Raw genomic sequence first — 16,914 nt, forward strand, 5'->3', positions numbered from 1 at the left:
CCCCCCCCCCCCCCCCCCACCAACCCCCTCTCGGTGGCCCTGTACTGCACTAGGTTAGATTTGTAAACTTGCCGCCTATTTTCCAGTCAAACATGGAGCCTAAATTTTCTGCAGAAAATTTACCAAAATTTAGGAGCTTAAAAGTTGTGCTGCTAGATTTCACTTGCCATTCATTTACATAGATTTATTACTTCGATTTTAGTGCCAGTTACTGAGAATCAGTGTTCAGCTTTGTCTTTTCCCACTCTAAATTCACCCCTATTTTTAGGATCCTACATTTAAGAATTTACTGACCGTTTACCATATATTCAAGCAGTAAGAAAATGGCCAGTTTAAGAATATACCCCCCCCCCCCCCAGATTCTATATAGTGCGACCGAAATTGAGCATGCAAGTCCAGTCATATTCTGGATTTGTGCATGCAATTTAATTACTTAACAAGCAAATCGGCACCAAGAATTGGAACTCAACAAGTAATTGTTGACACTAATTGGCATTAATTTGAATTTACGTGCACAACTTGCTAGGCGTGTTCTGTAAAGTGGTGCATGTAAATTCTAACATCTGTGTATTGTTTATTGAACAATGACTCATGGTCAAGTTGACCTTCCAGAATGACATTAATGGGACAATATTGTGATTTTTCAAATCATAACTTTTGAAACAAACAGGACTGGTGTGACCAAGCCAGTTTGGAGCCTGTGCAACAACATATCAATAAAAGCAAGGTCAGGATTCATGTGACTAGACCATATAGACCCAAGACCCTGGAGTTGCAGTTTGCTGATGCTGCATGACTTTGCAATAATTCTCTGGGTCAGGTGATCCATAACATGGGGAGGAGCTTGCCAGCTTCAAGGACCTTGGCCTCCACCATAACTGTATAAATAGATGCTAGGAACCAAAGGAAAAAGGTTGGTTTTTCTATCACATCTGACCTGAACTGCCTTCATTCAGGTTTTATACCAGCCATTCACTCTGCACTGCTCTGCTAAGTCTCATCTGGAGATCTTCTGCATACAGCCGATCATCTGGTGCTCTCATCTACAGTCAGGTTGTATATAATTCTGTGCTATTGCTGAAGGGTTAAGATAAGATGCTGGATTAGAAGCCTACCTGAGGGTTTAATGTGTGTTTGCTCTGAACTAATTTTTCTGTTAAAAACATATTTGTCTTTCATGTTTTTGAGTTACCTTGCATTGACTTATAATTGTATAGAATTCATAGGGGCATAACCGAACGCGAACGCCCATCTCCATGGGCGTCTATCTCCGAGAACGGGTACGTGAAGGGGCGGGACAAACCGTATTTTTGAAAAAAATGGGCGTCCATCTTTTTTTCGATAATACGGTTTGTGCCAGCCAAATGCATTGGATTTGTGCGGATTTGAGCTGGGGGGTATCGTTTTTCAGCAATAATGGAAACCGAAGGTGCCCAGCTCAAAAACAAACAAATCCAAGGCATTGGGTCGTGGGAAGGGCCAGGATTCGTAGTGCACTGGGCCCCCTCACATGCCAGGACATCAACCGGGCACCCTAGGGGGCACTTGTAACAATTAAAAAAAAAAGTTAAACTATCTCTGAAGTCCATAGCTCCCTTCCCTTGGGTGCTGAGCCCCCCAAATCCCCCCCCCAAAACCCACTCCCCACAACTCTGCACCATTACCATAGCACTTATGGCTGAAGGGGGGCACCTAGATGTGGGTACAGTGGGTTTCTGGTGGGTTTTGGAGGGCTTCTTGTTTCCTACACAAATGTAACAGGTAGGGAGGGGGATGGGCCTGGGTCTGCCTGCCTGAAGTGCACTGCACCCACTAAAACTGCTCCAGGGACCTGCATACTGCTGTGATGGAGCTGGGTATAACATTTGAGGCTGGCATACAGGCTGGAAAAAAAAAGTTTTTAAAGTTGTTTTTTTGGGTGGGAGGGGGTTAGTGACCACTGGGGGAGTCAGGGGTGGTCATCCCCGATTCCCTCCGGTGGTCATCTGGTCATTTAGGGCACTTTTTTGGGACTTGTTCGTGAAAAAAGGGTCAAAAAAAGTGACCCAAATTCACGCTAAAAACGCCTTTCTTTTTTCGATTATCGGCCGAGGATGCCCATCTCTCCTTGGCCGATAAACACGCCCCAGTCCCGCCTTCACCATGCCTCCCACATGCCCCCATCAACTTTGACCATTTCCGCGACAGATTGCAGTTGAAGACGCCCAAAATCGGCTTTCGATTATACCGATTTGGGTGCCCACAGGAGAAAGACGCCCATCTCCCGATTTGGGTCGAAATATGGGCGTCTTTCTCTTTCGAAAATAAGACGGCTAGTCACTTGTGTTTTCCCTAGTTACTTGTAAATAAACAGCCTTTATTTGATAATCACTGGTTTGTTTCAATTGATGTTCAAAGATTTGTTGTTATAAATGCCAGAGTGCTAAAAATAATTACACTAAGAGTTCTTGCTCCCAAATAGCCCCTCCTCTGACTAGAGGTGAAGTAATCTGCGTTAGCCCCATACATTTATAGAAAAGCAGTACAGAAGCAGAAGTGGATTTGATTGGACTGGATGCTAGTTATCCCAGATGTGTCCCATATTGAAGGGGTGAGATCTGCATTTGCAACTAGAGACTTTCCAGAGCTTCTGAAAAATCACCATTACTAGCACATTTCATTGGATGCTGACATTTTTAGCATCTCCCTATCTTATCTCCTGAGATTCCCATTTGTTAAAGGTGTGGTGTTTTGGTGTCTTAGTCATGAACTTAAGTACCTTAACATAAATGATAATGGCAGCCACTAGCACACCAAGACTCTGCAGTAAATCTCCAATCACGTGGATGAATGCCGCTTTCACACTTGTGTTGCCATGGGGACTGAGATGCAGTGCAAAACCATGCTTGCTGCTGGGACTGTCCTCGATCTTTTCATAGCTGGAGTCGCAGCTGTGTCCATGGAATGTAGTGGATTGGTGGAGGATATAGGCCATTCTACAATGCAAACAAAATTTGTTTCTTTATTTTGACAAATTACCATCTCCACGCTGAATAAATTCATTGAACCAATGTTATTGGAAATGGATTGACTGGACATCTGGACCAGTACCTTCATGAAGGTATAAGTTAATGGCACTATGTTAGTGAGCTTGGTTGGTCAGATCTCAATTCAATACCAGACTGAACAGAAAAGAGATGTGGTGGGGCATTTTCAATATGACGTCTAAATCTGACTTTGGACATTTTGTGGAAAACATCCAAAAATCCAGTAGCAAACATAGCCATTTTCAAAACAGAAAAACATCTATCTTTTTGTTTCAAAAATGGTCATTTGCTAGATGTTGTTATGCTCAGTGCATCTATCTTTTTTTTTTTAATTTATTTTTATTATACTTTCATATTAATAAAACTCCAAAAGAGATGAAAAGTATAGATAATAAGCAAAATAAATAATACAAAAACAATACCAAATGTCCAATTGGAACATTAAATGAAATACATAATAATTGCTTTCGTCCACTAATTTTAGGTAATACGATCCAAGATAAGGAAATTAAATTACTATCAAACATAATATTTGAAAGGAGGAAAAAAATTATAAATACTGCTTCCCAGCAATTCTTCTCAAGCCTATCATTTGCAGTGTGCTTCTGTTAACCCACTGTTACCACTACTTCCTCTCTACTTAATAAGAATTCCTCTAGCTGTTTGGGTTCAAAAAACTGAAATTGTTTACATTGATACAAAATACGGCAAATACAGGGACATTTCAAAACAAAACTAGCTCCAAGAGCCAGGGTCCTAGCTCACAAAGCCAGGAAAGCCCTGCGCCTCTTCTGGGTTTCTCTAGAGAAATCAGGATAAACTCTTATTTTAGAACCCAAAGTGCAGTGCATCTATCTTTTTGGACCATTTGTAAAAAAAAAAAAAAAAAAGTCCAAGTGAAAAGCACACAAAATCAAGCCATTGAGATGTAGGAGAAGCCAGCATTCATAGTCGACTGGCTACACAGACATCCCAGCAGAGCAGTGGGGCACCCTAAGGAGCACTGCAGTTGATTTCACATAAAAGACCCCAGGGACACATCTCACATTACATTGTTGGGAAGCCCTCCAAAACCCACCAAAAACCTATTATACCCAACTATACACCACTACAATAGCCCTTATGGCTGCAGGGTTTTGGAGAGCTCACACTTTCCACCACAAGTGTAACAGAGGGAGATATGGGCTTGGGTCAGTGATGTCTCTAGACAGAAATATTTGGGGTGGCAACAGGGGGGGCAAGCTAGGTATTTGGGGGAGGAGGCATGTCAAAGCGACATTTCTGTACATAACCCCATTGCTCCCTCCACTTTTAAATTAGCAATTTTCTATATATAAAAGAAACCCTTCCCCCTCCAGCCTGTTTAAAATGCCCGGTAAAACCATCATTACAATTAATAGCATCAGTCAACAAATTCTTCTATGTGGGCACAAAATTTGGATTTTCTACAGGATTGGTCAGAATCTCAATATAAACCTTGAAGCTCCAGTTCTATACCACAAACTCATATTCCCTATCAATGAAGCTACCCCCCTTATAACTGGCCTCACAAAAAATATTCAAATTATGACAATCAACTCAGGAACAGCACACACTCCTTCCACTGCCCGATACTTTGTTTAAAGTACATGGGTTTTTGTTTGTATGTTTCTGCCACAGTGCATCTCAACCCAGTCCTTTGGGCACCCCTAACCAGTTGGGTTTTCAGGATATCTACAACTAGTAAAAAAGGCCCGTTTCTGACACAAATGAAACGGGCGCTAGCAAGATTTTCCTCGGAGTGTGTATGTATGTGAGAGTGACTGTGTGTGAGACAGAGAGTGAATGTGCGTGTGTGTGTGAGAGAGAGAGAGTGAGTCTGGGTGCAAGTGTGTCTGTAAGAGAGTGTGTGCGTGAGAATGAGAGTGTGTGCAAGTGCGTATGTGAGACAGGGAGTGTGTTTCACACAGATACAGTGTGTGTGAGAGAGAGAGTGTGTGTGAGAAACAGACTCTCTGTGAGACTGAGTGTATGAGACCAAGAGAGTGTGTGAGTGACTGTGTGACACATAGTGAATGTGATACAGTGTGAGACATAGGAGACATAGAGTGTGTGAGAGTGAGAGAGAGAAAGACATTGACTGTGAGAGAGAGAGTGTGTGTGTGGCAGAGATACCTCCCCCCCTCTCTGGTGTCAGCCCCCCCCCCCCCCTCTCTCTCTGGTGTCTGAGCATTACTGTGCAGGACGCTGAGCTCTGGCTGTGCTTCAAGGAACTGACCAATCCTATTTAATAGAATGCACCTCCAACATTCTGAAGCCGAGAAACCTCATGTGGTTGGTCACTTCTGCTTGTGACGAACCCGGAAGTATGTGATGTCAATTCAGGAGATAGATACAGAGAGCAGGAATGCCTCAGCCATGCAGTCAGCTTCAGAATGTTGGAGGTGCGTTTTATTATATAGGATGAAGTTGCATGGGATAGGTCCGTATACCAAGGAGGCATTGTATGAAAATCTCTCTCATGCATCTTCATTGTGTCTATCCCGAAAACCCAACTTGCTGGGTGTGCCCAGCACTGCAAAACCCTGCAAATAAGGCACTCAAAACCTACATAGAAAACTTACCAAATCATATTATATATACTCATAATATAATCATAATATAGTAACATAGTAGATGATGGCAGAAAAAGACCTGCATGGTCCATCCAGTCTGCCCAAGATAAACTCATGTGAGTGTACCTTACCTTGAATTTGTATCTGTCTTTTTCAGGGCACAGACCGTATAAGTCTGCCCAGCAGTATTTCTCGCCTCCCAACCACCAGTCCCGCCTCCCATCACCGGCTCTGGTACAGACCGTATAAGTCTGCCCTCCCCTATCCTAGCCTCCCAACCACCAACCCCTCTTCCCCCCACCAGCCAGAGCTCAGCGTCCTGCACAGTAATGCTCAGACACCAGAGAGAGAGGGGGGGGGGGCCTGACACCAGAGAGGGGGGGAGGTACGTATCTCTGCCACACACACACTCTCTCTCTCTCTCACAGTCAATGTCTTTCTCTCATTCTGGAGGAAAGGAGAAACAGGGGTGATATGATACAGACGTTCAAATGTTTGAAAGGTATTAATCCGCAAACGAATCTTTTCCGGAGATGTGAAGGCGGTAGAACAAGAGGACATGAAATGAGATTGAAGGGGGGCAGACTCAAGAAAAATGTCAGGAAGTACTTTTTCATGGAGAGAGTGGAATTTTTTGTACTTGGAATGCCCTCCCGCGGGAGGTGGTGGAGATGAAAGCGGTAACAGAATTCAAACATGCGTGGGATAAACGTAAAGGAATCCTGTTCAGAAGGAATGTATCCTTGGGAGCTTAGCCAAGTTTAGGTGGCAGAGCCGGTGGTGGGAGGCGGGGCTAGTGGTTGGGAGGTGGGGATAATGCTGGGCAGACTTATACGGTCTGTGCCAGAGCCGGTGGTGGGAGGCGGGGCTGGTGGTTGGGAAGCGGAGATAGTGCTGGGCAGACTTATACGGTCTGTGCCAGAGCCGGTGGTGGGAGGCGGGACTGGTAGTTGGGAGGCAGGGATAGTGCTGGGCAGACTTATACAATCTGTGCCAGAGCTGGTGGTGGGAGGCGGGGCTGGTGGTTAGGAGGTGGGGATAGTGCTGGCCAGACTTATACGGTCTGTGCCCATATGAATTTATCTTGTTGGACAGACTGGATGGACCATGCAGGTCTTTTTCTGCCGAGAAAGGGTGATCCACCTAAGTGGATGAACACTAACTCCCACGTGAAAATCACAGCACAGAAGAAAAGTGGGAAATGGACCAATGACTCCAGGAGAATGGGAGATAGATTTAAAGAATCACTTTATTGAATGAGTCATTCAATAAAGTGATTCTTTAAATCTATCTCCCATTCTCCTGGAGTCATTGGTCCATTTCCCACTTTTCTTCTGTGCTGGTCTTTTTCTGCCGTCATCGTCATCTACTATATAATAGCCCTAACCCGCCTATGAAGACAAGCCCTAGAGCACCAAAATAAACTGTTATTGGGAAACTGGAACAAGATGAATTGTTACATCATCCTACACAGACACCACATGCCAGCAGAATACTTCACCTCAGTTGCAGATGCAGAACATGACTCTCACCTGATACAAAATAGAGAATCGTAAAAAAACATACAGACAAAAACTGAAAGCAGAGATGCCAGACTAGTCTGCATGTCATGCCACACCAGAGAAATAGAAAGAAATGCATGTCCTCCTGTACAGTGCAAAATAAAGCCGACAAATGTAAACTCCCAACACCGACATAATTCAATCACTAAACTGAACATAAATCATTTTCCCTACCTTTGGTGATTTTATTATTCTAATCATCTTGTTCCCAATCTCTGGTTCTGCTTTACTCTTAGCACTGTTTCCAGGCCTCCTTCCTATTTGCTGTTTTGCTAGCATTGGCTTTTTCTGCCCCTACTTTCTCCCTTCCTGTCTATAGTGTCTTTGTATTATCTCTGTGATACTTTCCAGCTTATTTTCGAAAGAGAAAAACGCCTATAGTGCGACCTAAATCGGGAGATAGACGTTTGTCTCGCAAAGGCGCCCAAATCGGTATAATCGAAAGCCGATTTTGGGCGTTTCCAACTGCACTCCGTCGCGGAAACGAATAAAGTTGACGGGAGCGTGTCGGAGGCATGGTGGAGGCGGAACTGGGGCGTGGTTATCAGCTGAGGAGAGATGGGCGTCTTTAGCTGATAATCGGAAAAAAAAAGGCGTTTTTACCGCGATTTTGGGTCACTTTTTTTGGACCCTTTTTTCTCACGAACAAGTCCCAAAAAAGTGCTCCAACTGTCTAGATGACCACTGGAGGGAATCGGGGATGACCTCCCCGGACTCCCCCAGTGGTCACTAACCCCTTCCCACCAAAAAAACCCCACTTTAAAAACTTTTTTCCAGCCTCTATGCCAACCTCAAATGCTGTACCCACCTCCATGACAGCAGAATGTGTTCGATCCTCTCACAGCCTTTCCCTGGGTCAGATGTGGCTCTCGGGTGCAGTACAGGGTCACATCAGCATTGCATTGTTGTGGGTGTAGGGTATTGGGCTCTGTGATTTCATTAGCTTGTTTTACAGTCTCACGATGTTGGTAGTTGGTAGGCTCTTCTCCCATGGTGCTTTTCCCCCTGCTTACTGGGTCAGAGTGTGCCCTGTTGTGTTTCCTGTTGTAGTCCATGCGGTAGTGGCCATTTTTGTAAGCCAGTTTTAGTTCCCTTTCCTGTGTTAGCCACATTACAGAACTTAGTTCTTCCCTTGAATGTGGCTGAAAGAGGGCATTGTACAGCATTCTGCCAGCTCTGACCTACTGCTAATCTCAGTACCAGGGAGACTCGTTGGCAGTGGTGGGGCACAACCTCTGATCTGCAGTTAACTGTGAGTAAAGGCGGTTATTCCAATAAAGGACGTTTTCGGAGAGATTAGTCTTCAGGTGTCAACTGGTGTGCCAATGTTATATAGCAGCAACCAGTCCTAGAGGCCAGCGTGTATGCAGGTCCCTGGAGCACTTTTACTGGGTACCGCAGTGCACTTCAGCCAGGTGGCCCCAGGCCCATTCCCCCCCCCCCCCCCACCTGTAACACTTGTGCTGGTAAATGGGAGGCCTCTAAAACCCACTGTACCCACATGTAGGTGCCCCCTTCACCCCTAAGAGCTATGGTAGTGTTGTACATTTGTGGATAGTGGGTTTTGGGGGAGGGGGGTTGGGAGCTCAGCACCCGTGGTAAGGGAACTATGCATGTGGGAGCTTTTTCTGCAGTCCACCGCACTGACCTAGGGTGCTCAGTTGGTGTCCTGGCATATCAGGGGGGCCAGTGTACTACCAATCCTGGCCCCTCCCATGACCAAATGGCTCAGATTAGGACGTTTTTGAGCTGGGCGTTTTTAGTTTCCATTATCGCTGAAAAAAACAAATGCCCAGCTCAAAAACATCCATTTTTTCGAAAATTCGGTTCAGCCCGCCCCTTCACGGACCCGTTCTCGGAGATAAACGCCCATGGAGATAGGCGTTTGCATTCGATTATGCCCCTCTTTGTATCATACTTTGTAAGCCGCACTGAACCTGCTATCGAGCGGGAAAGAGCGGGGTATAAATGCCACAAATAAATAAATAAATAAATAAATAAATAGTGCAATTCCTTTCACTTTTTCATTAATTATTGAGTTATTGATTTGTACTGTAAATTGCTTTGATGGTTTTGTCTAAAGCAGTATATCAAGCCTGAAAATAAACTTGAAACTTTCTTTTCTCACCTCCTTTCTTCTTCACTTCCTTCCTTATGTTTGGCACTGATCTTTCACATTCAGCTTTCTTCAATTTTTTGCCTCCTTCTCAAATCTATCTAGCTTTCTCTCTTCCCTTCCTTTCATTTGCAGCATATTTCCCTTCTTCTCTTTATGTGCAGCCTTTCATCTTCTCTCTTCTCTTCCATTCCATCCATTTCCCCCTTCCTGCCCTCCTATCCAAGTGTAACATTTTCCCCTCTCCTTTCCTCCTATCCAAGTGCAGCATTTCCCCCTCTCCCTTTCCTCCTATCCAAGTGCAGCATTTCCCTCCTCCATTCCCTTCTTGTACATTACTCCTTCCCTTCCATTCATGTGCAGCATTTCCTCCTCTCCATTCCCTGTCCTCCTATTCAAGAGCTGCATTTCCCCTTCCCTTTCTTTCCATTCATGTGCAGCATTTCCTCTTCTCTCTTCCCTGTCCTCCTATCCAAGTGCAGCATTTTCCCCTCTCCCTTCCCTTCCATCCATGTGTATTCTCCCCCCCCCCCTTCTATTTTATTCATGTGCATTCCCTTCTCTCTGACCATGCAGCCTTTCCCCCTCTCATTTCCCTTCCCCCCATGTGCATTTCTCTCCTCTCCCTTCCATTCATATGAGCATTCCCCCTCCCTTCCCTGCCCTCCTATCCAGCATTTTCCCCTCTCCCTTCCTGCCTATCCATGTGCATTTCCACCCTCTCTCTTCCATTCATATGCAGCCTTTCTGTTCCCTGCTCTCCTATACAAATGCAGCCTTTTCCCCATTCCCTTCCATTCCATTCAAGTTCAGCCTTTCCTCTCTCCCTTCCATTCCATTCATGTGCATTTCTCCCTCTTCTTCCTTCCCTCATATCCAAGTGCAGCCTTTCTCCTTCTTCCTTCCTTCCTTTCCATTCTATCCATGTGCATTTCCCCCTCTCCTTCCATTCATATGCAGCCTTTCCCCTGCTTGGTGTGCAGCGGCAGGTAAGAAAGAAAATATAATGTTAGAAATTATTAGAAAAGGAATGGAAAACAAAAATGAGAATGTTATAATGCCTCTGTATTGCCCCATGGTGCGACAGCACCTCGAATACTGTGTGCAATTCTGGTCACCGTATCTCAAAAAAGATATAGCGGAATTAGAATATGTACAAAGAAGGGTGACAAAAATAATAAATGGAATGGAACGACTTCCCTATTAGGAAAGGCTAAAGAGGTCGATATAATAGGTATCTCAGAGACTTGATGGAAAGAGGACAATCAATGGGAAACTGTGTTAACAGGGTACAAATTGTATCACAATGATAGAGAGGATCAAATTGGAGGGGGGGGGGTTGCGCTATATGTTAAAGAGGGAATTGAGTCAAATAAAATAAATATTCCACATGACACAGATAGAAGTGTGGAATCATTATGGATAGAAATTCCATGTGTGAAGGGAAGGAGTATTCTTGTAGGGCTCTACTACCGTCCGCTGCGACAGAACGAACAGACGAATGAAGAAATGTTTACAGAGATTAGGAAAGCTGGCAAATTGGGCAACGCTATAATAATGGGTGATTTCAATTACCTCTATATTGACTGGATAAATGTTACATCAGGGAGTGCCAGGGAGATAAAATTTCTAAATGTAATAAACAACTGCTTCTTGGAGCAGCTGGTCCAGGAACCGACGAGAGGGGGAGCCATTTTGTATCTGGTCTTTGGTGGCATGCAGGGCATAGTGCAAGACGTGGTGGTGTTGTGTCCCTTGGGAAACAGTGATCATAACATGATCAAGTTTGAGCTACTATCTGGGATGAACCCGCAAAAGAAACCTACTGCAGCTGCATTTAATGTTTGAAAGGGCAACTATAATAAAATAAGTTTTTCTTATATAGTGTAAGGAGGAGGTAGAAGGAAGGCAGAGAAGAGCTGATAGTGACAGTAAGCGAGGAAAGGAGAAGCACCCTCAGAGGGGAAAAGGGAGTAGGAGACTGGTGAGAAGGGAAGAGAACTACAGAGCCCAGCAACACTTGCAAGGGAGGAGGGAACAAGAGAAACAGTACCACAACACCCAGCAGGTAGTAGAGTCAGGGGGTGATTGGGAGATGGAGGATAATCAGGGGGAGGAGCAGCACCTGGGAGAGAGGGTGGGGGAAGACTCCATGGAGTGGGAGGAGATTGAACTAGGGGAGGAAAGCGAAAATGTCATGAAGGAGAGTGGGGAGGAGCAGATGGAGTTCTTTTGCTCTGGACAAAGGAAGGTGGAAATGGGTGAGACTGCAGAGAGAGAAGCCAGAGGTTTGGGGCCGCTAAGTGACAATGCCTAGTGGAAATCTGACTTCATGGAACTAGCGGGATTAAGTACCTGAAGGAGGTCAGTCTGAACATTTTGTGGGAGGTTGTCAGAGTGCTGGTGGCTGACAAGTGAGGGTGTGAAAATGCCTCCAACTCCTAGGCAGTAGAAGAAAGGAGAGGAAGAATAGACTGAACCACAGGTTTATTACTACTACTACTTAGCATTTCTATAGCGCTGCTAGGGTTGCGCAGCGCTGTACAAGTTTAACATGGGGAAGGACCGTCCCTGCTCAAAAGAGCTTACAATCTAAAGGTTAGAAACTATGTAGTCAGTGTAGGTATCATGAGTGGGGAAGGTGGTTATGCGCCAAAAACAAGGGAGAAGAGATGGGCTTTGAGTAAGGACTTGAAGATGGGCAGGGAGGGCGCATGACGTATGGGCTCGGGAAGGCTGTTTATCCCAAGTTGTTAGCGAATTCTAAGACTGAACTGTTCTGAACTGTTGTTGATTGTTGTGTGTTTGAGAAGTGAAGCAAGGTGCACAGAGACCAGCAGCTGTAGTACAGTGGACATACTGTTTTCCCGCTGGTACCGCTGTGGAATAAAGTACTCTGCAGAATAAATACAGTACTGTGAATAATTACTTTTTGCAAGTGAGCAGAAGCAGTTCCTCTTAGGAGGTGGATTAGCCCCAATTGTGTGGGTGAAGGCGGACAGCACGGAGAGGTGTTATGTCAAGAGCAGACAGCACGGAGAGGTGTTGAGTGGAGAGCGGACAGCACAGAGAGGTGTCGCATTGAGAGCAGACAGCACGGAGAGGTGCATGCTGACAATAGGAAAGCAGCTTTGGAATGCATTACCAATTGATGTGAAAAAAATAAGCGACCTAAGCCTGTCTCTTCAATAGAACATATCACAACGACCCTTCACTTGAACTTTAGTAAATTACTCTTTTAATTGTTATTTCATTATTGACTTATTATGCCCAATGCTTTATCTCACTATGTTACTCATATTCTTGTGTAATTACTAATTGTATCTTTACTCAGCTATGGCAATAGCCAGGGCGGAATATTGTGAGCCACATTGAGCCTGCAAATAGGTGGGAAACTGTGGGATACAAATACAACAAATAAATATATAAATAAATAAATAAATTGAGGAAAATGGTTAAGAAGAAACTAAAAGGATCGGCTGCAAAGGTTTGGACACTAAATCAGGCATGGACGTTATTCAAAAATACCATCTTGGAAGCCTAGTCCAGATGTATTCCACGTATTTGCAAAGGTGGAAAGAAGAGAAAACATCAGCCAGCCTGCTTAAGAGGTGAAGTAAAAGAGGCCATTACAGCCAAAAGATTGTCCTTCAAAGAATGGAAAAAGGACCTAAATGAAGAAAATAAGAAGCAACATAAGTACGGGCAAGTCAGATGCAAAGCATTAATAAAGAAGGCTAAAAGAGAATATAAAGAGAAACTTGCCACAGAGGCTAAAACTCACAGTAACAACTTTTTCAGGTACATTAGAAGTAGAAAGCCTGCGAGAGAATCCATGGGACCGTTAGATCACGAAGGAGCAAAAGGGGTGCTCAGAGAGGACAAGGTTGTAGCAGAGAAACTGAATGAATTCTTTGCTTCTGTCTTTACGGAAGAAGATATAAGAGATCTGCCTGTACTGGAAATGGTTTTCAAGGGTGATGATGCGGAGGAATTGAAAGAAATCTCAGTGAACCTGGAAGATGTACTGAGCCAAATTGACAAATTAAAGAGTAGTAAATCACCTGGACTGGATGGCTTGCATCCAAGGGTACTCAAAGAACCCAAGCATGAAATTGCTGATCTGCTATTAGTAATATGTAACCTGTCATTAAAATCATCCATAGTACCTGAAGATTGACGGGTGGCCAATGTGACGCCGATTTTGTTAAAGGGTTCTAGGGGTGATCCAGGAAATTATAGACTGGTAAGCCTGGCATCAGTGCCAGGCAAAATAGTGAAAACTATTATAAAGAATAGAATTATAGAACACGTAGACAAACTTGGTTTAATGGGACAGAGTCAGTATGGGTTCAGCCGAGGGAAGTCTTGCCTCACCATTTGCTTCATTTCTTTAAAGGTATGAATAAACATGTGGGTAAAGGTGAGCCGGTTCATGTAGTATATCTAGATTTTCAGAAAGCTTTTGATAAAGCTCCTCATGAGAGACTTCTGAGAAAATTAGTCATGGGATAGGAGGCAAGGTTCTGGTGTGGATTAGGAATTGGTTATTGGACAGAAAGCAGAGGGTAGGGTTAAATGGTAATTTCTCTCAATAGAGGAGAGTGAAGTGTCACAGGGATCTGTACTAGGACCAGTACTATTTAATATATTTATAAATGATATGGAAATCGGAATGACGAGTGAGATGATCAAATTTGCAGATGATACAAAACTATTCAAGGTTGTTAAAACACTTGCAGACTGTGAAATATTGCAGGAAGACCTTAGGAAATTGGAAGACTGGGTGTCAAAATGGCAGATGAAATTTAATGTGGACAAATGCAAGTTGATGCACATTGGAAAGAATAATCCAAATCACAGTTACCTGATGCTAGGGTCCAGCTTTAGGGACAACGTTCAAGAAAAAGATCTGGGTGTCATTGTAGATAATACGCTGAAATCTTCTGCTCAGTGTGTGGCGGCGTCCAATAAAGCAAACAGGATGCTAGGAATTATTAGGAAAGGGATGGTGAATAAGACCAAAAATACTATAGTGCCTTTGTATTGCTCCATGGGGCGTCCGCACCTTGAGTATTGCGTTCATTTCTGGTCACTTATCTCAAAATGATATAGCGGAATCAGAAAAAGTTCAAAGGTGAGTGACTATAATGATAAAGGGGATGGAACTCCTCTTGTATGAGGAAAGGCTAAAGAGGTTAGAGCTCTTCAGCTTGGAAAAGAGACAGACGAGGGGAAGATATGATTGAGGTCTAAAAAATTCTGAGTGGTGTAGAATGAGTAGAAGTAAATTGATTTTTTACTCGTTTCAAAAGTACAAAGACTAGGGGACACTCGAGGAAGTTACACGGAAATACCTTTAAAACCAATAGGAGGAAATAGTTTTTTCACTCAAGAAATAGTTAAGGTCTGGAACTCTTTGCCGGAGGAGGTGGTAACAGCGGTTAGCGTATCTGTGTTTAAAAAAGGTTTGGACAAATTTCTGGAGGAAATGTCTATAGTCTGCTATTGAGACAGTCATGGGAAGCAACTGTTTGCCCTGGGATTTATAGTATGGAGTGTTGCCACAATTTGGGCTTCTGCCAGGTACTTGTGACCTGGCTTGGCTATTGTTTGGAAAACAGGATACTAGGCTAGATGGACCATTGATCTGACCCAGTATAACTACTCTTATATTCTTATGTTCTGTTCAGCTTAGAGGAGAGAAAGCTGAGGAGAGATATGACAGAGGTCTAACACATACTTAGTGCAGTGGAATGGGTGGATGTGAATCACTTGTTTACTCTTTCCAAAAATACTAGGACTGGGGAGCATGCAATAAAGCCACTAAGTACAAAATTTAAAACAAATCAGAGAAAATATTTTTTCAATCAACTTGTAGTTAAACTCTGGAATTCATTGCCAGAGAATATGGTAAAAGCAGTTAGCTTAGCAGGGTTTAAAAAAGGTATGGATAATTTCCTAAAAGAAAAGTCCATAAGCCATTATTAAGATGGACTTGGGAAAATCCAACGCTTATTTTTAGGATAAGCAGCATAGCATCTGTTTTACTGTTCTGGGATCTTACCAGGTACTTGTGACCTGGATTGGCCACTGTTGGAAACAGGATACTGGGCTTGATGGACCTTCGGTCCGTCCCAGTAAGGCAACACCTATGTTCTTATGTTCTAGATAATCAAACATGAGACACTCAGTGTACAAGACTGGGTAGCCCTCATCTCACTGCTGGACTGCTGTCTACATCTTATTATTCATCATTTCTTAATTAAGTTGCTAATGAAGTAGGAATTTATAGACTGAAGTCCCCTACAAATATTAGTTATACTCTAGGCTATGCTAATATTTAGGGGAGCTTATTAATTTTATTATTTAGATTGTTATTTGTAGGTTCCCCTCTATACCCTAAGTAGATTAACTCTAAGAGCTAATTATTGGCTGATAGAGATGTCTTAATTAACGTGCTAGCCTTCTAATTGGTTCAAGGGCCTATAAATCAGAGATCAGGCCAGAGGTGGGTGGGAGCGAATTAAACTCTAAACTGGGGTTTCCTGTGACTATCAGCTCTGCTGTACACTGATACTATGGTAAAACTCTAGAAGAGTCCCTTTCTAGCCTATGGAACCGTAATAAAGGGGTAAATGGTAAAGGGTCATGGATTTGATATACCACCTTTTTGTAGGTACAACCAAAGCGGTTTATATACAAACAAACAAAAAAAGCCCTATTCCTTAAGCTGCCTTTGCTAAATAAGCAGAGTAACTTAAAAATAAAGATACTGAGATTACCTTTCTCCAAGTTTAAAAGCAATTTCCCAGCACATAACTTACCATTGAAGTTCTGTCCTGCTCTGGAAGTCCTCTCACAGAACTACTTCAGTTCTGACCTGGCTATGGCATGGGAAAGAGAAGAGAAGAACCCAGCATTATCTCTCAACACCGCTTGAAAACCTAGTGTTGAGCCAGCCTACCCTGGAGGAATGTGGGGTTTTATCCATTCCTGGAGTGATTTCCCCTTCAATTAAGCTTAATTTTTAAAAAGAAGGAAACTCATATGTGTTCCCAAAGCTTGTTCAACAGGTTTATTTCTAGCTCTTTAGGAAGTGGCCCCTCCTTTAAAGATATGGGGCCTTTCCAACTATGAATCAGGTATAATAGTAGGGGTCAAAGGACAAAAGGGTTTAACCAGGCAGGAGAGACTCCTACCTGGTTAAACCCCACTGAGCTGTGTAGTGCCACTGAATATCTTCAATAACTAGCCATTTCCTAACCAGCCAGGTTAGTGGCAGCATGAGGGTGGAGCCAGCACTTCGCAGATTAGGAGTAATATTCACCAATGACTGTCCTAACAGGGGCCCTTTTACTAAGCCGTGGTAGGCTCTATGTGTGTACAATGTCCTCCCAAATGAGACCACTGCCAGGCCAGCGCGCCCTCCTGGCAGGAATTTCAGATTCGGTGTGTGCCCATAACTTGTGGATGAATTGCTTTATTTATTTCCTCCTATACACACTGGTTCCGGCAGTAATCGGCACTTGGCATGCACTGACCAGTCACCGCACGTATAGCGCTTAAGACTTTACCACTAGATCAATGGGTGGCATTAAGGGCTCAGGCCGGTT

At 43.7% G+C, this 16,914-nt stretch overlaps 1 protein-coding gene across 1 annotated transcript in view; it reads right to left on the minus strand.

Moving 5' to 3' along the window:
* Window positions 1-16,914, minus strand: part of LOC115460369 (zinc transporter 2-like) — an 81,732-nt gene that overhangs the window by 29,068 nt on the left and 35,750 nt on the right. The window contains exon 4 of the mRNA XM_030190155.1: window positions 2,759-2,975. Coding sequence (XP_030046015.1) covers window positions 2,759-2,975 — 217 coding nt within the window. The remainder of the gene's footprint in view (window positions 1-2,758; window positions 2,976-16,914) is intronic.

Source organism: Microcaecilia unicolor, chromosome 1, assembly GCF_901765095.1.
Source record: "Microcaecilia unicolor chromosome 1, aMicUni1.1, whole genome shotgun sequence".
NCBI classification, from domain to species: Eukaryota; Metazoa; Chordata; class Amphibia; order Gymnophiona; family Siphonopidae; genus Microcaecilia; species Microcaecilia unicolor.